A 27,861-nucleotide genomic window follows, 5' to 3' on the forward strand; every position below is an offset into this window, starting at 1 on the left:
ATAAACTGCACTCTTCTTGTCTCAGATGAAAGTATCGATGAATCTCTGTTTACTTAGTAAAAGCTTTGAAATCAAGCTCACCCTGGTCCCTCAATGGCAACTATGATATGGATAACGTCCCTTCTATGACGAAACAACAAGCGCTGGAAATGACTACGCGTCTTCGTGATCCATCCTCTACTCATCATCCATCATATCATGCCGACTGAATACAGTGGCTGCAATGTCCTAGAGCACCCACAGCCTCCAGAGGGCTAGATTGCACCACCTAGGACGTCCTTCGAGCATCCGAAACCTGTGTGATTCCCTTCCAGCGGCGTCGTCCTCTTAACTTCTCCAAGGAGAATAATAATGCCTCTCAGGACAAAAGCGACCTAAGCACATTGCTAACACGCTCATTTGGGCACGGCATACTGCTGCGTCCACTCCTTTGCAGTCTGGATGGCAGCCTTCTCATCCTCCTTCCAGCTCTTGGCAACGTCGGCGGCGAGGGGGTCGTCGGGATTTGGGGCACCCAGCAAAGCCTGGATCGATAGGAGTATGGTTCGGATTTGGAGAGCGGGTGACCAGTTGTCTGAATTATCCCAATTAGTCACTAAGTCCATTCCCAGAGAGTTGAGGATAACTTGGGGAGGAAAACAGTACTCTTCAGAACATCCAGACAGATGCGCCCGAGCTTGTCAACATTCGGATGGAAAATCTTGGTCAAGAAACGGATCTTGGGCGGCGTCATTGGGTAGTCGTCGGGAAGGAAGAGTTCAAGTTTGAAAATGCCACCTGCGTCGCCGGGTTAGCATACATGGCATCAAGAACGTCTGCCCTTCGGTCCAACGCTGACTCACCTTCGTAGGGAGACGACTGAGGGCCATGGATCTCGACATCAAAGTATCGCAGATTGTCTTCATGAGGAATGGCGCTGATACCAGGGACGCTGTACGTGTCGAGGTCAGATCAAATCGAGTCATCCCAAAATTTCGATATTCGAGGGGTCCTTACGGCTCCGCCATCAACCGCTCCGTCTCCTTGACAATGCGCTTGGGTAACGCCATGGCCGCAGAGTGATTCTTAGGTGTCGTCGGATAGATACAGACCGGCTAATTGTCGAGAGCTCTGAAGCAAAGTCTCGAGCAAGCTGTGTTGATTAGGCACCTACTTGCAGAAGTTGTCGGGCTGAGGAGGGCTAAATAGCGGGAGAAGATTGCAATGTTTGGCCTTCGGGACGACGGGAGAAGGTCTCGCAGCAGTGAGTCGCAGGATATTCCCGTGCTTGGTCGCTCAAGACGACAAACTTGGAAGCACAGAGAAGGCAGATCAATGATTGTCGTTGGAAATCTAAGCCTCACCAGCGACTTGAATGCGGGAGAGTCAACTGGACTGCGAAGGTGGGGGGGGATTAGATACCGGCAGGTTCCGCCTCTGTCACGAGCCCCACATCATAAGTTGGGAGGCCAAAGTCACTTTCCACTAAACCAAAGCGGGAGGGCTACCTATGGGAACTCGGTCAATCTACAGCTTAATCTCATGCACGACAGCTCACCAATCCAGCGTGAACTCAGCCCTGCGAAGACACCCGCTGGAGACTCACAGGAGTAGGAATGGTTGGCGAGAACTGAAACCGATGAAGCCGCGCCTTTTGCGATCCATGCGATCGACTTAATCGGCCTGCGCAGCGACTGTCGAGGCAGGAAGCGGTTTGGCAAGCCGTCGCGCTCGATGATGCGCCAGGTAACGGCGCTGAGCTCTCACCATGCCTTCTGCATTCACGCGGCTCTTTGACCAACACAAGAAGAGCAAGACGCTCAAATCGGCGTCTGACAGCGAGACCTTTGACGCCGATGGGACCATTCATGTCGATGGCCTTGTAGGGTCAGCCACGATATCTCCCTCAGGCCGGGATGTGGCTCTTGCTTCGTAAGCTTGTCGAGCATGGCCCCTCTTCGAGAGCTAGGAGCTAACAAGCACACCAAGGCCCGAGGGTCTGACCATAATAGACCTCGACTCACCTTATAGCCCGCCTCGGAGGTTGAGCAGTCATGGCTCTCCTTGGCTTGTTGTGGATGTGCAATGGTCACCATTCGCAGATCGAGACTACTGGGTCGCGTCCACTGCGAATCATCGATGTCTAGTCTGGAATCTGAACCTGCGCGACGATTCGCCATCTGGAGCCATTGAGCATTCTCTCCAAGGCCATAGTCGAGCAATCACCGACATCAACTTCTCAGCGCACAGCCGGGACTTCCTGGCAACCTGTGCCGTGGATGGTTATGTTCATTGCTGGGATCTTCGGCGCCCCAGGCAGCCAGCTCTCACATTCTGTGACTGGTTTGCAGGTGCTACTCAGGTAAAATACAACAGGCAGGACAGCCATATCCTCGCCTCTTCTCATGACAGATACCTGCACATCTGGGATGACCGAAACGCCGCGGAACCCCTGAGGACAATCAGCGCCCATACCTCAAAGATCTATGGGCTAGACTGGAACCGTACCAGGGCAACAGGGGTCGTTACCTGCTCACTCGACAAAAGCATCAAGTTCTGGGACTATGGGAACGAGGGCGACGAACCTGAACGGGTCATCCGTACCGACTTCCCAGTATGGCGCGCTCGACATGCTCCTTTCGGGTGGGGTCTGCTTGCCATGCCTCAGAACGAGCCTGGCAATCTCTACCTCTATGATCGACGATCGGAAAGCAACACGCCCAAGGATGGCCACGTCGACCCCGTAGCTGTCTTCCCGGGCCACGGTAATCACAAAGTCAAGGAATTCCTCTGGAGAAGTCGTGGCACTGTGACCGAAGAGGCCGACGACCGCGAGTTTCAATTAGTGTCCTGGGGTGAAGACAACGAGCTTCGACTGCAGCGCCCGGACCCTGAGGATCTCGCTGCGGTAGGCTTTGTAAAGGGCGGCCCCCCAAGAAAACGACTCAACATTACACGCAAGGGCGCAGTCTACAAGACCTTCCGAACAGTTGATGACCACCCCCATCGTGATAGGAGAACCGCGACGATGAGTGACCCACGCCCTGCAACCAGCGGGACTGGGTATCGGCGAAGCGCACTCACGATGAGTATGCAAGCTCCCCATTACCCGAGCCGATCTGCCTGGAGAGGCCCTTCCATGAAGGCCAAGCCTGTCTCGTCACAAGAAGCGGATCGCAGCCATGCCCAAATTGGGTGGATGAAGGGTGTCTCGATGAACAAGCGCAAATCGAGCTCTGACACTCCCCAACGTCAAGATTCCAAGGATTCATCCATGTTGAGTCCGGGATACCCTGATGATGACTGGGGCGAGCCTGAAAGCATCCATGAAGAATTCGTGCGCATCAGTAACCAACTTCCAAACGTGAAATGGGAGAACATCGACATGGATAACCTCACACTGAACGCGTCGCTGAAGGGTCCCTGGGGAGAAGGGGGAGAGACCATCTTCATCAAAGTCAGGGTGGATATACCTGCATCCTATCCCAAACTGAAAGCACCGAGGTTCTTCGTAGAACAGAGCTCCTTCATGCCAGACGAAACGCATCAGAAGATCGAGACGGAGCTGCAGGAACTGACAGCCCAGTTTCTGCAAAGGAAAAAGAACTGCTTGGATGTTGCATTTACCTACCTGCTGGGAGAAGTCGACCTGGAGGCGAGTACAACGTTTTTCAAGAACGTGCGAGACTTTGACGACGTCTCTGATGATCTTGCCGATGAGAGTTCAAGCGAAGATGATGAGACTGAGATTCCCGCCGGGGGTTCAGCGTCCATGTCTCAGGAACTGACTCTTAGCACCGAAGACAACACCCTAGCACCGAGCTTTCGGCCAATGGTTGTGCCACCCAAAGCTAGGACCTGTGGTGCGCGCTTCTCAAATGATGGTCGGATTGTTTGCTTCTTCCCGACGAAGGACCAGAGAGCCAAAGACAGGTTTGCGTTGGCAGCCGATGCCAATCGAGACCGGCTTAAGGGGGAACCCAATTTTGCTGGGTTTGGGCGTCTGACACACGACTCGCCTCCGTTGAAGCAAAGGAATGAAGATGAAGATGCTTCCGCGACGAGTGATCACTCAGATGGATCCGACGACTCTGACGCTTCGTCGTCTTCCTCCTCTAGCGATTCCGAGCTGACAACAATGCACAAGATCAGCCTCTGGTATCAGGCTGGTCGGCGCATCCGCAAGACATGGAGTGCAAACGATTCAATTCGCTCCAGCGGTGGAGGAACGGGTGCTGGAACTGGCACAGGCACCGGCACCAGTAGGCGACGCCCGGGCAAGCCAAAAAGCATCACATCTATCCACGATTACCGGGTCGAACTCCCCTCGAAGCAGCAGTTTGCTCAAGAGTACGCTATTTTCGGTGATGGTGCCGAGGTGTGTGAGCACAATGCCAAAGTCGCCGAGAAGTATGGGTATCCGGATCTTGTGGATATATGGCGATATTCTGCCTTGCTCCTGAGATCCGACATCCCTCTCAAGTTGACTGAACAATCACTACGGCGAAAATCGGTGTTGGTCATCGCCAGAGATGCTGTGTCTAGGTTTCGAGAAGATGACAGGGGCAGTAAGGGAGACGATGAGCTGCTCACTGGTCGAGTGAAATGGGGCTACCATCCCCTGGCTCAGGAGTTCATCCACGATCTCTTCGATTACTTTGACCAGCTTGCAGACATCCAAATGCTTGCGATGCTGTCTTGCATCTTTGGCGACTCTTCGGCCGAAGATAGTGTCGCGTATGCTGAATCACATCTGACGCAACCCGAGACGCCACTGCCTATGAAGGCACCCTCATTCTCTCTTGAGTACTTTCCTACGAATCCAGACGTATGGAACATGCACGCGCGCAGTGCGATGAGCTCTGCCGTGACAACTCCGCGCACAGCCCACACTCCTATCCTGTATTCTGGGTCACAAGGCTCAGAGGAAGTCTCCTGGGCCGGCGAGCCTGCTTCTAATTCATACTCGTGTGGTGAGACACCTCCTATGCGATTTGGGAGGGATCATCTCCTAGAGCGCGATCAGACACAGAGCCTGTCAACCTCACCGAATACCCGTTCTTTCCGACGAACCAACTCAGCTCTCACCTCAACTATCACCGCCAGCTTGCCCCGCACGCTGTCAGGCATTATTTCCTCATCCCCCCCCGAGCCGCCAGTACGGAAAAGACCAAGCCCTGCCGAAACAATCCTCAGTAATCTGGCGCCAAGCAATATCACTTGGGGTGGCTCGACGGTGTTTGGCGCGCAAGCTGAGAACCCAGGCACGGCTAGAACTTCGCTGTCAGATGACGACTACCGTCGCGAGGAGATGTTATCTATGGTAGCAGTGGATGTCACCGTTCACACCGAGAACAGCCGGCTGTTCAACGACGACGGCTGGATGGCTACGCCGTTCCTGGAGCCGAGCCACAATGCCATCTATGCGGGCTATCGATATGCCTATGCCGAGATGTTGCAGATGTGGGGACAGCCGCTCGCCAGGCTGGAGATTATGAAGTTCAACGTCCTCAAGGACGACAGTATGACCGCCTCGGGCGTCTTTGGCGACGATGCCAGCGCCCACGAGTCCTTTGGCGGCGCGGAGAGCGTCCACAGCCACAACCACAGCATCTCGAGCGCGCCGCCGCAGACGACGCCGGGCACCACGTCGCCGACCCTCGTCCTGGGCAACAAGAAGGAGCAGCTGCAGGCCCTGCTCGCCTCGGACCGCGGGCTCGACGTCACGGGCCTCTGCAGCCGGTGCGAGATGCAGCTCGAGCCGCTCGAGTACACGACCGAAGAGCACGACGGCGCCGTCGGCGGTGCCGTGGGCACCTGCCACCGCTGCCACCGCGCGCAGGCGCAGCTACGCTGCGTCTACTGCACCGAGCCGGTCGACGCGCTGTACCCGCCCTGCCTGGGCTGCGGGTGCGTCGCGCACGAGCACTGCCTCGCCGAGTGGCACGCCATGGGCGAGACGGACTGCCCCGCCGGCGACGAGTGCCGCTGCGTCGACGAGGCCGACTGCGGCCAGATCGAGTCGTGGACGGCCATGCGCGCGCAGATGGCCATCGACGCCGCCGCGCTGCGCGTGCGCGACGACAACGTCATGAGGCCGCCGCATCTGCGGGCCGGCGGAGTAGGCTTGCTCGGCCGGACGAGGAGGCGCTCTGTGCCGGCTGGTGTCGGGTTCCACGACGAGGAGGAGGAGGACGATGCCGGGTACGACAGCCCCAGCGGCGGGAGCCTGTACTCTGGCGAGGACGGGAGGAATAACTGGGAAGGGGTGAGCAGCGCGGCGCACCACCTTCTTGCCGCGGGGGCGAGGGGGTCCGGAGGTGTGGGACGGCCTTCGCCCCTGGGCGCGGGCCAGTTGTCTGCCGCACGGGAGAACCTGGCTGCCAGGCTGCGGCCCTCCGCGCTGAGGAGGCGCTCTGGCAACGTGTTGCAGAGGAAGAATTAGGTGTGGTTTGTATGAGTATTCGTGTTATGTAAAGTAGGCCATGTTCTTTTTTTTTCCTTATTGGCGGTTTCGAGGGAGTAAGGAAACCTTGTGCAGATAGCACGTACTGCCGTTGCTTTACAGGATATTGTGTAATATTCAACATTCAACAGGTCTTCAGGCCTATCGCTCAAGGATGTATTTCAAAGTAAGATTAATCATTGCTGTGGTTCACTCACGTCTTGCCTGCAGTAAATTCGAACGCCCCAACGCCATGCTACATCTAAACCAAATATGTGACTCTAAGCCCTGAAAGCCTGCACAAACTCATGCAGCCTGTCAATCACAACTGGCACAATGGCATTCAGGTTGTCGTCAATGACCCGCTCAAAATGCCGTATGGCCTCTTCCTCCGTCAGCTCCAGGTGGAACCTGTCCTTGACCTTGAGCACGGCCTTGTCGGGCTCGAGCCGGATGTCGGGGATGTTGGCGTCGACCATGAGGCTGAACAGGTTGAGGATGAGGTTGCTCGACTTGCGCAGCGCCGAGTAGGCCAGGAAGCAGTACTGGCGGAACTGGCGGTAGGGCTCGGAGCCGCTGCCGCCCATGGCGTCGACCATCTCCTTGGACAGCTTCATGGCCGGCGCAAAGGGCTTCGGGTCGCGGCCGAGGATGAAGCCAAAGTCGATGTGGAAGAAGTGCCCGTCGGGCGCGAGCAGCAGGTTGTCGAGGTGGCGGTCGCCGACGCCGAGGATGTAGGTGATGACGCAGTAGCCGGCGCACGACTTGACAAAGATGTCGAGCGTCTCCTTGCGGAGGCCCAGCGGCGCGCGGTCGTCGGGGTTGTTCTGCTTGAGGTAGGCGAGGGCCGGGTTGGTCCGGTACTTGGAGGTGATGCCCTGGAAGCTCATGGACGAGACGAACTGCGTCAGGCCTGCGCTGGTGCTGGTGGCTAGGATCTTGTACGGAGATAGTTTGAGGTCTAGGTTCTCTTTCTGCAGGAGCTGGTCCATGAGGGTGATGATCTGGATGACAAGCTGATCTTGCCGTAGATCGTCGCCTGTCTTGAACAGAATTGGGTATTTGCGTCCGTTGGACGTTTTGAAGGATACCTTGATGGGGTGCAGGGAGGACTTGAAGACCACTGTATCCTCAGGGGCGACGCCGACAATCTCTATCGAAGGATCGAGCGGGAGAGGAAGAGGAGGATCAATATTGACGAGTTCGTTCTTCGGGTCCGCCAAGAAATGCTTGACCCGTTCCGACCGGCGCGCGATCGACTCATTTGACTCCTTGATCTCGCCCGAGATCTTTGAGAGGATGGCGATCCATTCTGCCTGTCGCAAGAGGACTTTGCGCGTATCCTTGCCGCCAGGTAGCCTCTCTAGTTCCATCATGAAGTCGTAGGCTACCTTGCGGAAGATCTTGCGATACTCGGGGCCCTGTTCCTGGCTCTTGTCGTCGCATTCGACCATCAGATACCAGTAGAAATAGTTGCCCAGCATGAAGTTACGTGCCGCTCTGGAGATGAGGAATCGAGCAAGCGAAGAGTCGTGCGTGGCCTCTTGGTTGTTTTCAGTGGAGATATGCTCGAATTTGAGTGCCTGCACCAACTGGAGCAAGTAGAGCAATAGTTCGTGATCGTCAGCCTTTCGTAGCCGCTCTACAGCAAAGGCACGGACAGCGTGATTGTCGAATGTCGGCCCCAAGAGCTCCAAGGCATCGTCAACGTCAATATCGGTCCATCTGCCAAGGACCTGGACTGCCTGTTTGGACTCGCTGAGGTCCTGCCAGTTGACCGACTTGACAAATTTGGTGAGCGCCCTCTTGTCCCTCGTGAGATGGTAGCGGAACTTCCAAACAAGATCCTTCTCCTCCGGCGAGAGCGGATGAGCGGGAGAATACGACATGATCATATTCAGCTCATCTCGCACTTTGGCATTCGGCTTCAGATCTTTGTCCAGTATGCCCTGGCGATGCTGACTTCGCACGAGCCTCCGGTGTTTGCTCTCTGCCGGGTTGTCCCGAGCCCCGACCTCGGGGTCATAGACTCGTATGAGTCGACTACCAAATCCGCCACCGGCTTCACCCAAGCTGTTTATACCAGGCCCAAATTGGACTTCCGGGGGCGGTTTCAGTATGATGTTGGATTGTGACGAGGACATGTGCTGTAGAGATGAGACTGGAGGGGGCGGGTATTCGTGATCCGCAAACACGATCGGGAAATCGAAACGTGGTAGTTCGATATTGAGCATGAACCTTGAAGGCCCAGGTCGTTGCTCTGTGGAATCCTTGCCCGTGGCTCCATCGTCGGTGCCGTTCTCGACTCCAGTGCCATTCTGCGCAGTCCGCTGCCGCTGTAAAGTCTTTAGAGACGTCTTGGCAGCTTGCAATCCACGCCTCTCGAACCCTCGAAACACCAGCTGGTCTAGCCAGTCGACTCTCGGTATCTCGCCCATCTCGTGTTTCTTGAACAGCCGCTCCATCCGCTCGAGCTCTTCCGTATCCTTGTCCACGGCCGTCACCTCGCCCTTCTTTGACCCGCCACGCTTCTTGGGTAGGGTTGCCGGAGTTGTTGAGTTGTCATTGCCGTCTGCTTTTTGCTGCCGGTGCACAAAGCACTTCTGCCTGCCTTTCTGCAGCTGGTTGTCCTTGTCGAACAGAGGCAGGGTCGTCCCACCAAAGGGTATGGAGTGTCCCTGCGCCTGCTTGCCGCCTGTGGGGGATAGATCCCATAGCGTGATGGCGAGATGTGAGTTGACAGGAAGGCTGGCATAGTTTATTGGAAGGGTCAGCCATTCATTCCACTTCCTCTCTGACCTGAATGCCTTGTATGCCGTCTGCACGGGCACCGTCAGAGGTTTCGACCCGGCCCAGAGTTGGACTGTCGCATAAAGGTCCGAGTTTGCCTGGGCATTCGAGCCTATATGCCGAAGCTCCGGCTTCTCGAGGAGCGTGGAGTGGAGGTATGGAGTTTCGTCGCCTTCGAGGTTGATGATGCGAATGCTGACCGGATAGTCGAGGGCGTCGGAGCTTGCAAAGGAAAAGGGCTCCATCGCAAGATTTGGAAGTCCGTAGCTAGTCTCCTTGACTTGAAATCGCATTCATCGGCTTGCGTCTTTTCACTTTTGCACAAAGAACAGTCGCCCTATTCCCATGGTCACCAGACGAGTCAATATAAGGTTGAGCTTCCAGGCATGCGACCTCATCACCACCTGCCACCATTGGCACCTGAGCGATAGCGATAACAGCGGTGGGGCTGGCTGTTGGAGCTGCATGACCCACCTGTACCGACCTGTCTTTAGCAGCCACTTACGCCCCGCGTTCATACGGCTCAGAATGTCGCGTCTGCATTATCAGCGCGTTTCCGTTATCGCCAACATCACCCATCATCATCACCATTACTCAAGAGCACGAGAAAAGGGCGTTTGACAATTAGAACGGGAACAGCCGGCCTTTGTATGTCACGTTGACTCGAATCTACTACTGTTCTAAACGTGTCTTGTTTCTCAAACGAATACACGCACCGAATATGCCGCGCAATGAGCCGGAGAGCGATGATTCGGACGGGTACGACCCGGAGCAGCCCATTGCTCAGCGTCGGGAGATTCAGCGCGGGATGCGAAGCCTCATAAACACGACGAACGAGTATCAAGACGACTTCCTTGAGGCTAAGCCTCACATGTTCGACAAGATCCTGCTCGAATCCGACAGCCTTTTGAAGCAGGCCAAGCAGACCTCAGAAGCGGCGATTGATGCGAGGTTGATGCTGCAAATCTCTGAGCTGTCATACAAGCGAAGTCTGCGGTGGACTTCGGGCAATCTCGGCAACGGCGTAGATGTCGACGAGTTCGTCTCGAAATGTATTACTTACATGCGCCATGGAGGTGGTATCGAAGACGATAATGCGGTCGAACTGTCTAGCACCCAGCGGCAAAGGAGGGTAACGAGTAACAGGGGTGCGATAGGAGGCGACGACGACGACGACGAAGAGGTCGGCGATGAAGGCGACATGCTGAACTGGGCCCACCTTGGACGGTTTGCATGTGTACCCCATATTTCAAGGCCTGCTGTCCCTGGCTTTCTGCTGGGACCCTTGTCTGTGGAGAAGAAAACCCGCAAGATCACGAAGAGGACTGCGCCTTTGAAGATTAGGGATCTGAAGGAAGTCAGACCCGAGGTTCTGAGGACCGAAGACCTTGCAAAGGCGGAGAAGAATGATCTCGCGGCCATCTGCAACAAGATCCTAAACCGACTCATGAAGGTTCAGTCTGTTGCCCAGGATACCGTCACGAGCGAGCTCGAGGCACTTGGGGATAAGCAGACCGAGGAGGACTCCCGAAAACTGATGGAAAAGCACGCATTACGGAGTACTGGAGGCATTGACCTGCTCAGATTTGTGGTCAATCCTCGCTCCTTTGGCCAGACTATTGAGAATATGTTCTACGTCAGTTTCTTGATTCGAGATGGCAAAATTGGCATCGAGTACGACGACGACGATCTTCCTGCGCTCTGTGAGTTAAAGATTACCCCTCTTCCATGTGTGCATTTGCTAATCGCAGTGAAGATCCCCTCCATGCCGCAGACGAAGTCGCTCCAGGCCAACGAGCTGGTGCAATGAAGCACCAGGCTGTGATGTCTATGGACATGGCTACCTGGCGTGACATTATCAAGGCTTTTAACATCAAGGAGCCCATGATTGAGCATAGGAAGGAACAGACGAATGGTGGTCCAGGGGCCAAGGGCTGGTACAGCTAGGTTGCAGTCATCTTCTTGCATTCTTCCTCCTGAGCACCTTGCTTCGTCCCCCAGAATGAAGAAATGGCACCACACTCGTATTTTGTACACTATGTCCATCCTCCTGTCACGTCAGCCACCAGATCTTTTTGCACTTATGGAATATGGGTCACGTCTCTAAATCAGAACCATAACTCACGAGAAAGCAGGATTCGCAGCGCTCATTGTACACCTGAACCTGCAAATGCTCGCTCATACGAATCAGTAGTTTAGCAAGCGACACAATTATTTTCACGACAGTATCAGTGGGATGCCATCTATTCTCGCCTCTATCTGCTTTTGCTGTTTGTGCAGCGATAAGAGCCTATGGGACTCGGTTGACTCAAGCAACAATAACAACAGTGAAGTGTCAACAACCGAGCTAGGTAGCCAGTCACCTCAACACTGCAACCATTGTGACGAATCTGAGAGCCATCTGAGACGATTTTCAGCCGTCACTGAATTGGAGAGGGAAATCTGAATTCCAGCTGACAGAATAGACACTATTCACTTGACTCGGCTATTGTCTATTCACTGCCACCTCAGCTATTGTGCTATTCACTACCTTTCTCGACCTTCGAGTCCCGCCACTACTTAAACCTCATCTCACCCTCGACTCCCAATCTGTTTTCTCACAGCAACACCTTTTTTCCAGGAAGCTTTCCAAGACTTGATTACGTTTCAGCCAACAGCAACTGCTCTTGTCTCAAGCAAAGAACAATCATCACTTGTCAAGCTTCATCTCTTTGAATTTCCATCTCGGAACTATCAGTTGTCTACCCTTTTCATACCTTTACCCGAACTTTCCAATCTTCAGTTTCGACTTAGCAAAATGTCGTCCGCTGGAGTTCCTCTCCCCCGTCCCCGTCCCCGTCCGCGTCCGCTTCCGCGTCCCCTGCCCCTGCAGGCCGGTTCGACTGAGATCAGCCCCCAGCCCATCGCTCGCAAGAGATCTCTCGAGGAGGACGACGATGACGACGTTCCGGAGCCCGTTTCGAAGCGCTGCAGGGAGGATTCTCAAGATCCTACCGAGGATGATGATGTTGCGGGTAAGACGCAGTCTTTTTTCTACCTTTGCTGATTATCACCCTTGTCCTCTTTGCCCGAGCTGGCTGTATATATACACTTCACTTTGTCCTAAGCCTTTCGTCACCTTCATTTCAACATCTCCAGTCCTGTCCACTCCTTGAGAAATCATACCTGCAGAAAAGTTGCTAATCAATATCAGTGGCTCTCCGTCATGTTGTGAACGGTCTTGGTTTTGACCCCAAGGACACCCCGTACGTCGACTGGAAGAACCGCGAGGTCGGCCGCTGCCTGGCAGACTACCAGCCAGCGTCAATCCCTAACCCTGACCCCAGCAAGCCCTTCCGCACGGACGCTTTCGCTGTGCTCCCTGTCGAGTGCACCGATGAGAGCACTGGCAGAGTCATCCCTGGCACAGATGTTCTCAAGGCCGTCGCCATCCCTCCGGAGGACTGCAACGCGGTCCATACCTTCATCATGACCGCCGCAGGCATCCCCGGCAGAGGGGCCAACAGCCAGGACCCGGTCATCCGGAGTCTCCGCGTGCAGGTGGAGACCGAGAAGAAGATGAAGGAGGAGTTCAAGCGCAAGCTTGAGGTCAAGCAGAAGCGGGTCGCCGCCACGAGCCTCCTCAACTTTGCCAGGACCAAGGCGATGGGCGCTTCCGCCCAGGACCGCATCAAGGAGCTCGAGGGTCAGCTCTATGACCGGGATAACGAGCTCCAAGCCGCTCGCGAGTTAGCTGAGAGTATCAAGGATGACTATGAAGCGAAGAACAAGGAGCTCCACGCCGCTCGCCAGTCAGCCGAGAGCCTGAAGGATGACTGTGAAAAGAAGGACAAGAAGATCCAGCTCCTCGAAGATCAGCTCAAGAAGACCCGTCCTAAGGACAAAATCTGGAAGAAGAACATGGAGTTGCAAGCTGCCGAGGACGAGATCAACACGCTGAAAAAAGACAACAGCGACTTGGCCAAGGCGATGGATGAACAGAAAGCCCGCGTCCAAGCCATTACAAAGTCTCTCGCCGAAGCCACCGATATGGTGGAGCATCTGAGCCGGCAGCACGAGGAGGGAGCGAAGTGGTACAACAAAGCCATCGCATGCGAGGAGAACATGAAAGAGACCCAACACCGGTGCGAGACAGTGATGAAGGTGGCCCACGACCTCCGCTACGAGCTTCGAGACAAGACCTACACGTGCGCCGCTCTCCAAGCGCAGCTGGACGAAAACCCGTCAAACGACACGGTCTCCAAGTTGGAGGCCGAGATTGCGCAATACCAGCAGCACATCAACGGTATGTGTGCAGAGAACACCAAGTTGAACGAGGAAGTCACTCGCCTGAACGACTTGGCAGCTCGGCAAGACACAGAGGGGCGTAGCCTTCTGGCGCAGCTGAGCGCATGCAATGCCGAGCTCGAGCAGGCCAAGAACGTGATGGCCTCTCGATTTTCTGAGAAGGAATCCGAGATGGGAACGCTGCGAGCCGAGACGGCCGTACATACCCAGACTCTGGAGAACGCGAAGGAGGAGCTGGCGAATATCAAGCTGGCTTACGAGAACCAGACCGCAGAGCTGGGAACGCTGCGCGCCGAGACGGCCGCACATACCCAGACTCTCGAGAACGTGAAGGAGCAGCTGGCCAATGCCACGCTGGCTTACGAGAACCAGACGGCTGAGCTGGGAACGCTGCGCGCCAAGATGGCCGTACATACCCAGTCTCACACCAAGACCGATGAGGAGCTCCACGTCATCATCAAACAAGCTCATGAGGAGCAGGCGAAGGAGCTCACCATCTACAAGCGCGCTCTGGATATGGCGACCAATGCCTACGAGGAGGCAGCGTCCGAGCTGAAGGAGACGAAGACCAAGCTGAAGCAGGCCAACAAAGAGGCCATGGCTGCTGATAGCAAGGTCCAGGCCAAAGTTGAGCAGCTCCGCAAGGAGAACGCTGAGATTGCCGCACAGCTCAAGGACCTCGAGGCTCTCGGCACTGAGCCCAAACGCATTGCGCAAGAGTTCGAGCAATGGAGAGAGGCCGCAACAGCAGAGTACAAGGCTCTCGACAAGAAGTACAGCCAGGGCATCACGATGTGGAACGGGCTCGTCACAAGGTACGAAAAACTGGCGCAGAAGTACGACGAGCACCGCGATAAATACGAGCTCTTCAAAGGTCTTGCGCACGAGGACATCGATCGCCTCGAAGAACAGCTCAAGCGAAAGAACGAGGAGCTCGAGAAGTGCCGCAAGCATCTGGTCGAGAACAAAGACCTCGATGCCGGAACCGGCAAATGCCATTGTGTGGGTACCAATCCCTCCTTTGTCTCGATGGTGCAGCCCAACCATGGCGCCCCCAAGAACGCCTCCATTCCCTCGTCCGAGTCCGAGGACAAAGACAAGGATCGAAGCCGAGTCCAGCTGCTCGAGAAAGAGCACCTGCGCTCAGAGAGGGCCGTGTGGACCTCGGCGACGATGCTTAGCGAGGCCTTAAATAGGTCCATCGCCCAAGACAAGATGATCGAGCTGCAGAACCACAAGCTCGCCGAACAGACCCGCGAGACTGAACAGTGGAAAACTCGCGCACATTACCTGGGCTACCAGGAGCGAGATCTTCCCGAGATACTGAGCGAGACACCCACCAACACTACCGTTGAGTGGGCCCGACAGGCACATAACGAGAAGTTCGCCGCTCGCCAAGCTGTTCTCACTCGACCCCTTTTCGCAGCACCTCCCACCCCTCCAACCACCCCGAGCCCGGGCCCCCAGCTGCCAAGCCCAACTCCAATCCCGGAGTTGCTCCCGATACCCTACATCCCGAGTCCGAAATTGGACCGTAAAGAGTTCACAGCCGCGCTGGACGAACTCGCCAACCACGCCGCCGACAAGAACACCAACCCGTTCTTCGACGTCCGGGAGTACGTGCTCCGGACCACAGAGGGCGACTTCCCCATCCGCCTGCGAGACACCACAGAGTGCCGCATACTGTGCAACAACATCGAGGCGTACCTGCAGGACAAGGAGAAGCGCTGCGCCCACGAGCTCGAGACGCAGCTCCACCTCGCGGCCCCCTGCCACTTTTAGGACAAGTTGAGCAGGCGGGACCAGCGCATGTTCCTGGCGCATTGGAAGCTCACAGACGTGCCGGAGACCGAGCGCGCCGAGCGGTTCGCGCCCCTGGCCAAAGCCTGGGACGTCCCGAACCCCTTTTCCCCGGTCGCCTAAGATAAGAGGCGCCGGTTCAATTCGATCGACCGTTACCACGACCGCACGAAAGGGGACTACCCACGTTGCAAAGATGGAAGAGTCGACGAATATCGATATGAGAGAGCATGAGGAAGTGGAGGTGGAGAAGTATGAATATGAGAGTGAAGGGCTATCGCCGCAGGCGGCGTTGGCACAAGAGACATCGCACATCTCGGACGACGAAGACGAAGACGAGGAACCTGATCACGGTCTTACCAATGCGATATCAGCGAAAGGATGGTTTAAGAAACCGAGGGCGCGGTACCTCCTCGGAAGCCCCGGGCTCAGCCCTCGTCGGGCAGGAGGATTTGGCGGCCTGGCATCGCCGACAGGATCGGCCGCAAGTGGATATTCGCGCGAGGAGCTGGAGGGAGATGGGCCCGACGCCCCTGACGAGACTTTGCCGCCCTTGTTTCCTGTAGAAGGAAGAGAATGGTTGATGGGAAAAGTGAGCACATTCGTGGTGGAATCAATGTCCATCAGAGATGGGATATTAGACCGGATCAGGGGGCATGTGAATGAGGAGGATTACGAATCTATCAAGAAACTACTGGGAAAGATATCCCAAAAGATCATGGAACTTGAACCCGATGTCGAAGAAGCAAGTCGAATTCTCCCCGAGACGAAGAGTGACAGCATGCGTAAACAGAGTGGAAGCCGAGCACGATCCGAGACCGAAGACTTCGGAGGACATGAGACATTGGAAGCACTTGTCGAAGATCGAGACCATTGGAAGCACACTGCGGAAGCTTGGGAAGGGAAATACCACGATATGGCGGGAAAGCACGCCTCGATGATAAGGAAGCATGAAAGAAGGAAAGCAAAGTCCGACGCAGGGAGTTCGGTCGAAGATAGAGAGACAAACATCCATTTCCAAGTCAAGGATCGACTGATCGAAGACCTGCAGAAGGAGCTCATCTCGAGCCGGGCAACTATTCAAGAACTCAAGGACACGGTCCGGATGCAGCGGAAGCAACTCCATCTGGAGGCAGAAAGCTCCAAAGAGCTCAGTGCTTTGGCAGCAGACTTGGAGGCAGAGACCAAGAGGAGCTACTACGGCTTAGACATTACCGGGCAGGGCGACGACCGCAGGACAGTGTCCGACTCGCAAGTTCTCGCCGAAGCCCTCAACGAGGAGGAGCAAGAAGCAGTCATCGCCAGGAGCGAGGAAAAGAAGAAGCTGAAGGAGAGGCTCAAACAACTCCGACGCGAAATAGCGGAGAGGGATGCCGCATCGATTGACCCCCTGGGTCCCCATTTTGCGATCCTCAACCGGGAGACGGAACTCATGGCAGGCCTTGAGAAACTGCTTCCCAAGCGCGTGTCTCCCGAGGCAGAGGCTGAAGTCACAACGCCTGCCGAGACGGATCCGGCGCAGGCTGAACCCTACGCCGAAATTGAAGATGGCGATCGCTACGGGAAAGGTTCAGAAAAGCCGGACGCTCAGCCAGAAGAAGATGAAGTAGAGAGACTTGAAAGGCTGGTGGCTCTGGAGCAAGACAATGAAGCTCTTAGATTGGAAGTCGAGAAGCTCAACGATCAACTTGACGAAGCACGGTGGGAGAGTAGACATGAAGCAGCTCCTCCGTCACCTGAGGACGAAACGATGGGACAGATCTTCGACGACGATCTGGAGGAAGCAGAAACGCAATCTACTTCGACGAAAGCAGATGGAGCACCGGCACCCGCGGGCGAAACTGGAGCCAGGTCTCCTCCCAGACGAGCTACAGTTTACTCACTGTGCTTCCTTGCGATCTTTGCTATGTACAATATCGTCGTGTACATAGCGAACCAGGAGGAGCGCAAGATATGGCTGAAAGCAAACCGCTCTTGGACTCGGCCCTATCTGATTGGCTTGCTAGAAAGACGTCCGCGTCCATGGTGGCTCGGGCTTGACATAGACGAGAGGCTCGTGTTCCAGCCTTGGATGGGGTCTATGGGGTGGATGTCCTGGGTTGGAGTTGTGATGGAGTTCATTCACGGGTGGTACTATCCACGAGAACAGCTTTGGTAATCATTGAGGGACAGATGCAAGAAGAAGACTGTTTTCGTATGCTCAGTTAGCATGAAGGCCTTGTTCTGTAGTGATTCTTGAATTTATTTGGCGAAAATGGTTGCGACTTTTGATTTAGAGGCTGGGCGACGTTGAAGAGCCGTGAGTGATAACTGCACCGTTTTCCTATATTTTGACCACTCCCATATCGATCTTCCAGGGAGACGATTGAGCCGTGGACAATGCCGATGAGATGGCTGGAGGGAGTCCGGAGAGGAGGAGCTGGTGTTTCCACTTTCACTCCACCAGCTCCTTGCATCGCGTCATTGATGCTTTACGATGGGGCATTGGAACTTACTTGTACAACTCGTTTATCCACAATGCTGTACGATTACGCAAGTGCTCATTCGTATGCTGATTCCCCCGTGTCTTTCTTTGCCTTTGCTTCGTATATTGCCAAGTTCTTGTCTTCGGCACCTTTTACCGTTGCCGCATGTGAAGAAATCAGTGCAAGAAGGCCTTTAACAGCCTGGGCATATTGTCTTGGCTGATACTTGACACTGTGCGCCTTCAAGCAACTCGCGGGGAAAAGTAAAAGAGCCGCCAACCCATTTGCCAGTTGACAGCAAGCAACATGTCTTGGAGTTCTGCAAAGGATCTGGCGGGTCTGGCGGATCTGACGGTCTGGTACCTGAAGTAGTCTGGAACGGCCGGGATCGATGAGATGTGGCTCTCTGAGCCGAGGACGAGTGTACTGACCTCCACCGCTTGCGTTCAAGCGAGTGTAGGTTCCGCTTCTCTTTCACAGTCTAACAGGAAATAAATGCCATCTTTCTAGACCGTCCGTTGCCTTACGTCGTACTTGCATCGCCTACTTGCTAGTGTCCTGACTGCACTATACCCCTGAAGATCGGATAAGTTCACTCGGTCCCTAATATTGACTGGGCTGAAGGGGTTGGATAGCACAGCAGAAGGGAGGGGATATCTGCATGCATCCTGCGGGTTCCGCGAATGTCAGATAGCTACTTTAGGTAACGTGGCCCGTTGACAGAGGTATGTACACAAGTATCTGCTCCCGGTCGGTGAAAACCCATGGCAATGTCCTTGTTCCATGCCGGAAGAAAAGAAGCATTTCAAGTTCCGCGGCGCAAACCGGTTGGCCGGCTCGTACCCCATTTCTTGTTGTTCTCCCAGGAACTGGTAAAGTTCCATGTACCACAGCCACAGTGGGTTAGGGAGATCGCGCGCGGCCACTAGCTCGAGTAACAAAGCACTGATTAGTTGCTGCTAACGACGTGCACACGACCAAGAACGGAAGAGCCACAAAGGATGGATGAGTGAAGAGGGGTGGCATGTAAGACAGAGAGGGGCCGAGGAGACTTGGACCGGATAACTCGCCTTGTTACTTGGAGAGGGGGGTCGGGGGAATCATCGCGAAGTGGGGAAAATCAAGAGAGAGGAGTGCCTAGGAGTAAGTAGGTAGGTAGGTATTGATTGTGATGTACCATTTTCTCCATGTGCTATCATCTACAAGTACTTGTAGACCACTGTATCTACCCAAGCTTCGTACCTACACTATCAGGCGAGCAGAGGGAGGCCACCTGCCCCCAAAGAATGCATGCGCCCATGACAGAAACCCCGCATCCAAGATAGTACCTCGTCTTCATCCACACAGTCTCCCGAGTAACTCTTTACGGAGTAGGCCCGGAACAGCAGAGCTTCCATCATAGCCAACCACCCTCCCTCCACTCGCCCCAAAACCCGCAAGCTTGCGTCCGCTTCTTGCTTGCTGGCGACTGGGAAAGCTGCAGTTCGCTCCCGCGAAGCCGCCGCATGGCCAAGAACGCCGGATCTACAAAAATGGGCGTGGCTGTCCCCTACTCACATGGACACTTTCCTCGTTCGCCTCTTCCCTTCTTAAAGCTTGCTCGCCCTCTCTCCCGCTCGCGTGATAGGAGCTTGTGTAGTTCTTTGACTAAAGAAGAGAAAGACGAAGAGTCCAGTCTGCTCTGGTTTGCATCTTCTCATTCTGTGAATCACGGCAGGATATCCGTGGACCTTGAATGACGGCATCCGACAGCCTGTCTCACTTACACACCTGTCTACACCACCGTCACCACCACCACACATCACCTGCTGTGGACCAGGCTCTTGCTTGTGACCGTGTCACATTCGCTCTCTGACGGAGCCTCCTCTTTGAACATAGTCCCTCTATTCTTGATCATTCGCCGTCTCTCCGTATCTTTTTTCGTATTCCTTCGAGGCAGATGTCCGTTCTCGTAAAGACAAGCCTCTTCTCACACCGCCCGAAATAACATCCCGCGTGCCCAACATTCGCACTGGCTCTGGCCGACGTCTCACACGCTCTCTCTACCTTTGTGCCATCATAGCCTCCCGTGGTCGCAAAGCATGGCCGCATATGACAGCAGTGCTCCGCGCTACATGCCTCCTCTCGAGGTACTGAGCGCAGAGGATTTCGAGACAGCTTCCATCCGCTCAGCCGCTCCTTCTTACAGTAAGTCCCACCAGTGCCATATCCCCGTCGAGAAGGCCGGCCCTCCACGTGCGCATAGCTGCGCAGCAGGCAGTGAGCCGAGAGACGCACAGGGTATTTCGCGATGGGCTGACACTTCCTCTTTCCAGCCTCCGAAGCGCCCTCCTACCACTCGACCGCCACCCACGGCGAGACCATCCCCCCGTACTCCCCGCGGGCCGTCGAGACCTCCGGCTCCGCCACATCCTCCTCCGGGCCGTCTACGTCCTCCGCGCCGCCGACCCTCCTGCCTCCGCACAGCAGCGGCGGTCCCGCCTCCGCCTCCGCCTCCGCCTCCGCCCGAGGCGGGCTCCCGCCCATCCCGCCGCTGCAGCCGCGCCGGCCCGCGGACCTGCCCAACCTGACGGCCTTCCGCATCCCCTCGTGGTCGACCATGTCGTCCAACCCGACGGCGCGGCACTACCAGCGCGTCGCCCACCGGCGCGTCGCGGCCGCCAACAGCCAGTCGCACCTCCAGGGCATCCGGCGCATGGTGCTCGACCGCATCGACGAGGACGAGCGGAACCGCTTCCGCCCGCTCGAGGACCCCTACCTCGTCGGCGAGGAGGCGGCGCGCCGGGCGCGGCAGGAGCGCCTCGCGCGCGAGAACGGCGACGACGTGCTGGTCATGGAGGACCGCTGCTGGGACGGGTTCCTCGGTGAGTGTTTTTTTGTTCTTCCTGTTCCCTTTCTTTTGATTTTCCAAAAGAAAAAAAAAAGGATTGTTGGGTGCGAATCGTCCTTGCTGACTGACACTCTCCTCTGTAGCTGAGCTCCGCGGCTGGGAAGAGCGCGAGAGGAACGGCAAGCAGTTCCGTCAGTTCCGTCGCGAGATGGAGAGCCTGACGTCGTCGTCTTCTTCCTCTTCGCGCGGCGGCAGGTTTGCGCGACGTTTCGGATTCCGTTGAAGACCGACGCCCTCTCTCTCACCGCGAAACACCTTCCCGCGGGGTTTTCCAGAGGAGTATTTCTCTTCCCCTCTTTCCTTTTGAGGCATGGGTCATGGGTTCTCAAGCATCAAACTGCATCGGGGCATCAGCTCTCCCATCTGGCGTTATTTGGTTTTTCATCTGTGCTTCTTGCAAAAAATGGGGGGACCCGGATCTGGTTCACCGCGAATCTCCCAAGGCCACCTACCTATGGAAGGGAGCAACGGCGGTGACTTTGATATGACAGAATGATGCCTATGACGCAATTATGGTTATGTGGATATATATGTCTGCACTTCTCGACACTCGTTTGACCAATTTAGGGTACGTAGGGATACGTAGGGGTTCAATAAACCCTGCTCAAAAGCATCTTCAAGACTTGGAACGTGACTGGCGTGTCTCAATTCCAGAATATGACGCTGTAAGATCAGATCCGCCAAGGTCGCTCTGCAACTCGTACCATAATATATATATAGGTTGTCGCATTTGAAGCCTGTCCTGAGCTACCTAGATGAACATGAAAGGTTTTGACTCTTTCCCTAACGCCTGGTAAATGCAATGCTGGTCTAGTTCGTCCCTCTCCGTCACCCGATGATACTACTGACATTTTTAATACAAAGGATATTGACTGGTTTTGCGTGGCTGGCTGTATGCTTAAGCCTTGCTCTTGGTGTTCAGGATCAGGGCGACGATAAGTCTAATGATACGTCAGTGTGCGCGTTCATCCCCAAGTGTCAAGGATGGGGGAGGGGACTAACCCGTATAGACCGAGAACTTCGCCGAAAATAAGAATGAGGACCATGCCCACAAAGATCCTCGACTGCTCCATGTAGGCACGCACGCCCTTGTCTCCGACAATGCCGATACAGTAACCGGCAGCCATACCAGTCAAGCCCACAGACAGTCCACACGCAAGATGAAGGAAGCCGCTGGTATCTCAAGTTAGCGATCGGGGTCCAAGCCGATATCCATCTGCGCTCGAATACGCACCTGAACAAGCTGTATGATGCCCCCGGGTTCAAGTCTTGGGCGATCAAGACACTGACCACCAACGCGTAGACAGCGATGATACCGGACATGACGATGGGGATCAAGCTCTGTAGAAGCGCACCGTTAGACCGGATATAGAGATAGTCCTCGCAAATTTCCTCTGCGTACCTTCATGATAAGATCAGGTCGGAAGGTAGCAACACCAGCAATACCGATACCGGCTTTGGCGGTACCGTACGCAGCACCTATGCCTGTCCGTGCCAGTCGAGGTCAGTATTTGATCGTGCATCTTGGATTCGATAGCTTTTGAGTAGAAAGAACTGTGCGTACAGCCAAAGACCATGGCGGCGGCAATACCGGCCTATGTTGGAAGCATATAATTAGTCTTGTGATGGCGCAGCGTAACGACAAGAAGCTCTGAGGGGGAGCGGCTTACCATGCCCAGGAAGGGCGCGAACTTGGGGGAGAGCTCGGACTCGGGCATCTTGACGATCGTTTGCAACGTCGATGTACACCAGTATTGCGGATCTCGGAGCGGCAGCAACGGGAGCAGTGTTGTGTTGCAAAGGGATCTTGCTCGAGGTCGAGTGTGGCGGAGGTGGTGATGGTTGATGGAGCTTTGGAGCTTTCGGCCACGCCTACAGCGCGAGTGAGTGACGACGAAGCTCGCTACCGACTTAGCAGGGGAGAGACTGGATTGGACCGGGTCCACGTGATTTCGATGTGTCCCTGAGAGGCTTTGACACGGCGGGACCAAAAGAGCAAGTCCCGTTTGGGCTAAAACAAGTCGCGAGCTGATATCAGTACTTTGCTCGGCAGGGGTGCTAGTGCGTGTCGGCTTCAGCGAGTGATATTGGGGGAAGATGGCTTTGCACCGCGAGCCCTGCTAGGAACGGCCTGCTTGAACTTGAATGAGATTTGCAAGTCTACAGATATGTTGGATACTTAGGTATTGATCACCATCTTCGTCGTTGCTTTCAAGATGGGGGCAATTGACAGCAGCGGGATGCTCCCTTATCTGGCCGGTGGGGGAATGGCTTTAGGCACAGATCACAGAGGTACCTTGACAGGCGGCGCTACTTGGATGCTACGTGGAAACAGGGAACGAGCAAAAATGCTCCCTGCAGCACAGCAAGTGAGCACAGGCTGGGCGGGCCTGCTAGTGCCTATCGATGGGACGGATTGAGCCCGTTTTAGTGGCTCAAATCGCGAATACACTGCGCTTCTCCTGCTGGGCTAGGGACACTGCAACTTCTTTCAACGTCTGGTTGGTGCGTGCGTTGCGTGCGTGGACGACTACAATCCCGAAAGCACCTAATCAGCCCTTTCTGTCCATCTTTCCCAACGCCAAACGTCGACGCCGACCGACGACCATTCTCCCCCCTCGGCCGCTCTCATTTCATTGCTCATGCCGTGACCTCGTTGCGCTCGACAGCACCAACACTCCCTTTTTTTCTTATTTTCTGCTGCAGCTTTCCGGCCGGCCACCCCGGCTCCCTCAACGGCCCCAACGCTGCCCTGCCAGCAACGTCACTAGGGAACCCGGAAAGGAGGCAGCGGGCGGTGCAGGTTTTTGTCCAAACGAACAGCCTCTGAACCATCACTCACGCCATCTCTCTCTCACAAATCAACCGTCGATGACTCTGGAGGCAGCCCTCGCTGCTCGATGACAATCGCCGCCTACTAGGGATCCCGGTTTCGAACAATCTCGAGTTGGCGGCCACTAGGAGGCCTCGTACCAGTAAGTCCTAGACTCCCTCAGTCCCCTGTTTGGTCCTGCCTTGCCTGCCCACAAAGGACCAGCCTACCATCTCCAGACGAGGGCCGTCACTAATTTGTCCCTTGTCCTGTTGCACCTGTAGAAGTAAAGCATGGCCGACTACCAGTCCATCCCTGAGCGGCGCCCCGTGCCGCGGCCTCAGGAATATGGCCACGATAATTACCAGCGAGATGCGGCTTTCTCCAACATTTTCGGCGCCGCCCCCCCTCCCGGCCGATCGCAGACCATGACAGACTCTGTCCCTCCCCCAGACATGATGATGCAGCAGCAGCAGCAGCAGCAGCAGCGAGATCCTCGCGGCTACCCCCGCGGGGACCCTCGTGGAGACCCGCGAAGAGATCCTCGTGGAGACCCTCGCGGAGGATACCCTCGCGAACAGAACATGTCACCCAACATGCCGGGAATGCAGCGGATGCCACCCCCTCGCCCCCGACCGAGTGGCTACAACGGGGAACCACCACCGTCTCCTAGGACGAGAACGATGGACAGCAGCAGCATGGGTGGCTACTACCCGAGTCAACGCACAGTATCTGCCGGACAGCAGGTTCCCTCTCCGCAGGCTCAGTATCTACAACAGCAACAGCAAATGCGACGGTATCCCGGCCAGCCAGCTCCCCCTCGGGGTCCTCCACCCCAAGGCGGCTACAGCAACATGAGGACGCCGGCGCAACGGTTTTACAATGGCCCTCCGCAGCCCTCTATGAATTCCGACCCCTATCGATCGCAATCTCTCGCCAGCGTTCCGCGTCAGCAAATGTATCACCCTCCGCCGAACACGTATCAGCAGTCAGCTGCCAACGCCTCCCGCCAAGCGCAATACAACCCCCATCAGGCAAGGACGACAGCGCAGGGCAGGGTCGTCCCCGACAGGCACGACGACCGGACCATGTCCCTCAGCGGTGCTTATGGATCTCACGACCGAGATTCTCATCAGACTATGAGTGGGCGCGTCATCCCAAACCGCAGGATACCTGGAGCAGGCACAGCGCCTGATCTGCCCAACACCAACGGCTATGCCTCCTCTCAAAGCTTCAATGCCACCCCTGGATCCCAAACGAGGACCATGAGCATCACATCTTCTCACAGCGGCAACAACGACCACCAGCGAACCATGTCTATGGCGTCCACTGTGGCTCCCTCAGTTGCTGCTAGTGAAAGGACTGAGACCCAGACCCTGGTTCACCGACCCTCTGTCAGCACCAAGTCCACCGACGGCGATCGGCCACCGACCGCCAAGATCCGCCCGCCGCTGGTCTATCCGGCCCTCCTGTCTCGGGTGGCAGAAGTGTTCCAGCAAAAGATAGTGACTGGTGAACGGACCAAGAACGAGCTCACCTACAAGAATGCTTTCAGCGGTGCGGAGGCGGTGGACGTTCTTTCTTACATTATTCGAACCACCGACAGAAACCTGGCGCTCCTTCTCGGGCGAGCCCTTGATGCTCAGAAATTCTTCCACGATGTCACCTACGAACACCGATTGCGGGACTCGACGTCGGAGATGTACCAGTTCAGGGAGAATTTGACGGAGGAGGCACCGCCAGAAGACAAGAACCCGGTGAACGGAGTGTTCGTCCTATTGTCGGAATGTTATTCGCCCACCTGTACTCGGGATCAGCTGTGCTATTCGATTGCGTGTCCCCGCCGCTTGGAACAGGTGTCTCGTCTGAATCTGAAGATGGGCCCCGGCCTGAAGGGCAACGAGGGACCCGCGATCAATGACGACGACGCCGACCAAACAGACGAACAGAAGCTCTGGATCAACTCCGTGCCCAAGGAGATTGCAGACAGCGTGGGAGACAAGGAGAAGAAGAGGCAGGAAGTGCTGTCGGAGATCTGCTACACTGAGCGAGATTTCGTCAAGGATCTGGAGTATCTACGCGACTTCTGGATCATTCCCTTGCGGTCGAAGGCCTCGCCCATCCCACCGAACCGCAAGGACAGGGTCGTGCGCAACATCTTCAGCAATATTGTCGACCATCCGGCTCTACACACCGTCAGTTCTCGCTTTGCTAAGGCGTTGACGGAAAGGCAACAAAAGAACCCTGTTGTGCGCAATATTGGTGACATCTTCCTCGAGTTCGTGCCTCAGTTCGAGCCCTTCATCATGTACGGTTCGAAACAGCTTGAAGCCAAGTACGAGTTCGAGAACGAACGTTCTATCAATCCTACCTTTGGTCGGTTCGTCGACGAGATCGAGCGTCGCAAGGAGTCTCGTAAGCTGGAGCTCAACGGTTATCTGACCAAGCCTACGACAAGATTGGCTCGTTACCCTCTGCTACTCGAGAATGTGCTCAAGTACACCGAGGCGGAGAATCCGGATAGGGAAGACATTCCCAAGGTCCTCGTCATGATTCGCGATCTCCTCGGTAGGGTCAATGCCGAGTCCGGAAAGGCCGAGAACCGCTTCAATCTGCGCAAGCTCCACGACCAGCTCGAGTTTAGGCCCAACGAGCGAGTCGACCTGAGGCTATTGGACGAGGGACGCGAGCTCATCTTCAAGAATCAGTTCAAGAAGTCTCCCACCGACCCCGCTGATATCATTGCCTATCTTTTGGACCATGCTGTTCTCCTGGTACGGACCAAGCAAGTGGGCAAGCTTGAGCGCCAGAAGGCGTATAGACGGGTATGTGTCACTGCTATGCTCGCTAGATCTACCCTGCTGACGAAATAATCTAGCCTATCCCGCTCGAACTTCTCTCCATCAAGGAGATGGACGAAGTCATCCCTCAACAGGGTTCTGTGAAGCGGTCGTCTTCCAGCTTGCTTCCGGCATTGAGGAATGCCAATTCGGACGCCAAGAAGGGAGAGGGCTGGCCCATTACCTTGAGGCATCTGGGCAAGGCTGGCTATGAGCTGACTATTTATGCTTCCAACCAAGCGGCCAGGCAGAAGTGGCTCGAGCATGTCGACACACAACAGCAAAAGTTGAGAGCTCGTGCTGACTTCCTCAACACGATCGTCATCTCGTCCAACTTCTTCACGGCTACGAACAAGGTCAACTGTGTTGCTCCATTTGGTAAGTTTGCAATGTTGAATGCGCTTTGCGCCCATAACTGCTTGCTAATGACTACGTAGATGGTGGCCGCAAGCTCATCTATGGAACGGACAACGGCATCTACGTCTCTGATCGCAAGAGTCGCCTCGACCAGGTTCCCAAGCGTGTCATTGAGGCCCAGACCGTCACTCAGCTTGACGTTCTGGAGGAGTACCAGCTGCTGTTGGTATTGTCAAATAGGACGCTTGTCTCGTATCCATTGTCGGCTCTGGATCCCAACGAACCCCAGCTGTCGAAGCGCGGGAAGAAGATCCAAGGCCACTGCAACTTCTTCAAGACTGGCATCTGCCTCGGAAGGCACCTGGTCTGCTGCATCAAGTCATCAGCGCTGTCAACAACCATCAAGGTGTACGAGCCGAATGACGCCATGTCCAAGGCCAAGAAGCAGAAAGGATTTGGCAAGATGTTCAATGCAGGACAGGACGAGCTCAAGCCGTTCAAGGAGTTCTACATCCCCACGGAATCCTCATCAGTGCATTTCCTCAAATCCAAGCTGTGCGTGGCTTGTGCTCGCGGCTTCGAAGTGGTTTCTCTCGAGACCCTGGAGACCCAGTCGTTGCTTGACCAAGCCGACACGTCCTTGGACTTTGTGGCTCGCAAAGAAAACGTCAAGCCCATCCACATTGAGCGTCTCAACGGAGAATTCTTGCTCAACTACTCCGAGTTCTCCTTCTTTGTCAACCGCAACGGTTGGAGAGCTCGACCCGAGTGGAGGATCGACTGGGAGGGAGCACCGCAGAATTTTGCGCTGTCATACCCTTGGATCCTGGCTTTCGAGCCCAACTTCATTGAGCTGCGCAACATTGAGTCGGGCGCTATTCATATTGTGCCTCACAAGAACATCCGCATGCTACACAGCAGTACTCACGAGGTATGTGGTATCTTTTCGGCATTACACTGGTAAAGAGATATTGACTAACATGTTTCTAGATTATTTTCGTCTACGAGGATGAGCGGGGCGAGGATGTGGTCGAGGCTCTTGATTTCTGGAAAGCGCAGCGTGCGTCCATGATCGGTTCTCCAGAGAAACCGGCCTTGACTGGATCTCCAATACCGCATGGCCGCGTCCAATGATCGTAACGATGGTTGCCGCCAGTTGCGACGGACCGTGCAGTCTGTCTTGGGTGACGCTCTCA

At 55.5% G+C, this 27,861-nt stretch overlaps 9 protein-coding genes across 9 annotated transcripts; 6 read left to right on the top strand and 3 right to left on the bottom strand.

Annotated features, from left to right (window-relative positions):
- Positions 1-395: 395 nt before the first annotated feature.
- E0L32_008365 (uncharacterized protein) lies at positions 396-1,049 on the bottom strand (the record flags this gene model as incomplete). Its single annotated transcript, XM_031143211.1, has 4 exons — positions 396-574; positions 646-777; positions 843-931; positions 997-1,049. The coding sequence occupies 4 exons, from the start codon at positions 1,047-1,049 to the stop codon at positions 396-398; spliced, it is 453 nt and encodes a 150-aa protein (XP_030992342.1).
- Positions 1,050-1,747: 698 nt separating this feature from the next.
- Positions 1,748-6,424, top strand: E0L32_008366 (uncharacterized protein; the record flags this gene model as incomplete). Its single annotated transcript, XM_031143212.1, has 2 exons — positions 1,748-1,911; positions 1,969-6,424. 2 exons carry the CDS (start codon positions 1,748-1,750, stop codon positions 6,422-6,424), a joined length of 4,620 nt encoding a protein of 1,539 aa, XP_030992343.1.
- Positions 6,425-6,705: 281 nt separating this feature from the next.
- Positions 6,706-9,459, bottom strand: E0L32_008367 (uncharacterized protein; the record flags this gene model as incomplete). The annotated part of the gene is made up of 1 exon (XM_031143213.1): positions 6,706-9,459. The coding sequence occupies one exon, from the start codon at positions 9,457-9,459 to the stop codon at positions 6,706-6,708; it is 2,754 nt and encodes a 917-aa protein (XP_030992344.1).
- Positions 9,460-9,935: 476 nt separating this feature from the next.
- On the top strand, positions 9,936-11,161 carry E0L32_008368 (uncharacterized protein; the record flags this gene model as incomplete). Its single annotated transcript, XM_031143214.1, has 2 exons — positions 9,936-10,917; positions 10,971-11,161. 2 exons carry the CDS (start codon positions 9,936-9,938, stop codon positions 11,159-11,161), a joined length of 1,173 nt encoding a protein of 390 aa, XP_030992345.1.
- An 850-nt stretch (positions 11,162-12,011) lies between these two features.
- Positions 12,012-15,283, top strand: E0L32_008369 (uncharacterized protein; the record flags this gene model as incomplete). Its single annotated transcript, XM_031143215.1, has 2 exons — positions 12,012-12,228; positions 12,408-15,283. The coding sequence occupies 2 exons, from the start codon at positions 12,012-12,014 to the stop codon at positions 15,281-15,283; spliced, it is 3,093 nt and encodes a 1,030-aa protein (XP_030992346.1).
- A 214-nt stretch (positions 15,284-15,497) lies between these two features.
- Positions 15,498-17,459, top strand: E0L32_008370 (uncharacterized protein; the record flags this gene model as incomplete). Its single annotated transcript, XM_031143217.1, has 1 exon — positions 15,498-17,459. The coding sequence occupies one exon, from the start codon at positions 15,498-15,500 to the stop codon at positions 17,457-17,459; it is 1,962 nt and encodes a 653-aa protein (XP_030992347.1).
- Positions 17,460-19,847: 2,388 nt separating this feature from the next.
- E0L32_008371 (uncharacterized protein) lies at positions 19,848-20,879 on the top strand (the record flags this gene model as incomplete). The annotated part of the gene is made up of 3 exons (XM_031143218.1): positions 19,848-20,025; positions 20,082-20,630; positions 20,740-20,879. The coding sequence occupies 3 exons, from the start codon at positions 19,848-19,850 to the stop codon at positions 20,877-20,879; spliced, it is 867 nt and encodes a 288-aa protein (XP_030992348.1).
- A 675-nt stretch (positions 20,880-21,554) lies between these two features.
- E0L32_008372 (uncharacterized protein) lies at positions 21,555-22,374 on the bottom strand (the record flags this gene model as incomplete). The annotated part of the gene is made up of 6 exons (XM_031143219.1): positions 21,555-21,597; positions 21,659-21,829; positions 21,891-21,997; positions 22,059-22,141; positions 22,221-22,251; positions 22,327-22,374. The coding sequence occupies 6 exons, from the start codon at positions 22,372-22,374 to the stop codon at positions 21,555-21,557; spliced, it is 483 nt and encodes a 160-aa protein (XP_030992349.1).
- Positions 22,375-23,761: 1,387 nt separating this feature from the next.
- Positions 23,762-27,799, top strand: E0L32_008373 (uncharacterized protein; the record flags this gene model as incomplete). Its single annotated transcript, XM_031143220.1, has 4 exons — positions 23,762-26,293; positions 26,347-26,686; positions 26,746-27,596; positions 27,656-27,799. The coding sequence occupies 4 exons, from the start codon at positions 23,762-23,764 to the stop codon at positions 27,797-27,799; spliced, it is 3,867 nt and encodes a 1,288-aa protein (XP_030992350.1).
- Between the last annotated feature and the right edge of the window lie 62 nt (positions 27,800-27,861).

Source organism: Thyridium curvatum (assembly GCF_004353045.1).
Source record: "Thyridium curvatum strain D216 chromosome Unknown NODE_55_length_292940_cov_83.935894, whole genome shotgun sequence".
In the NCBI taxonomy this organism is placed as follows: Eukaryota; Fungi; Ascomycota; class Sordariomycetes; order Thyridiales; family Thyridiaceae; genus Thyridium; species Thyridium curvatum.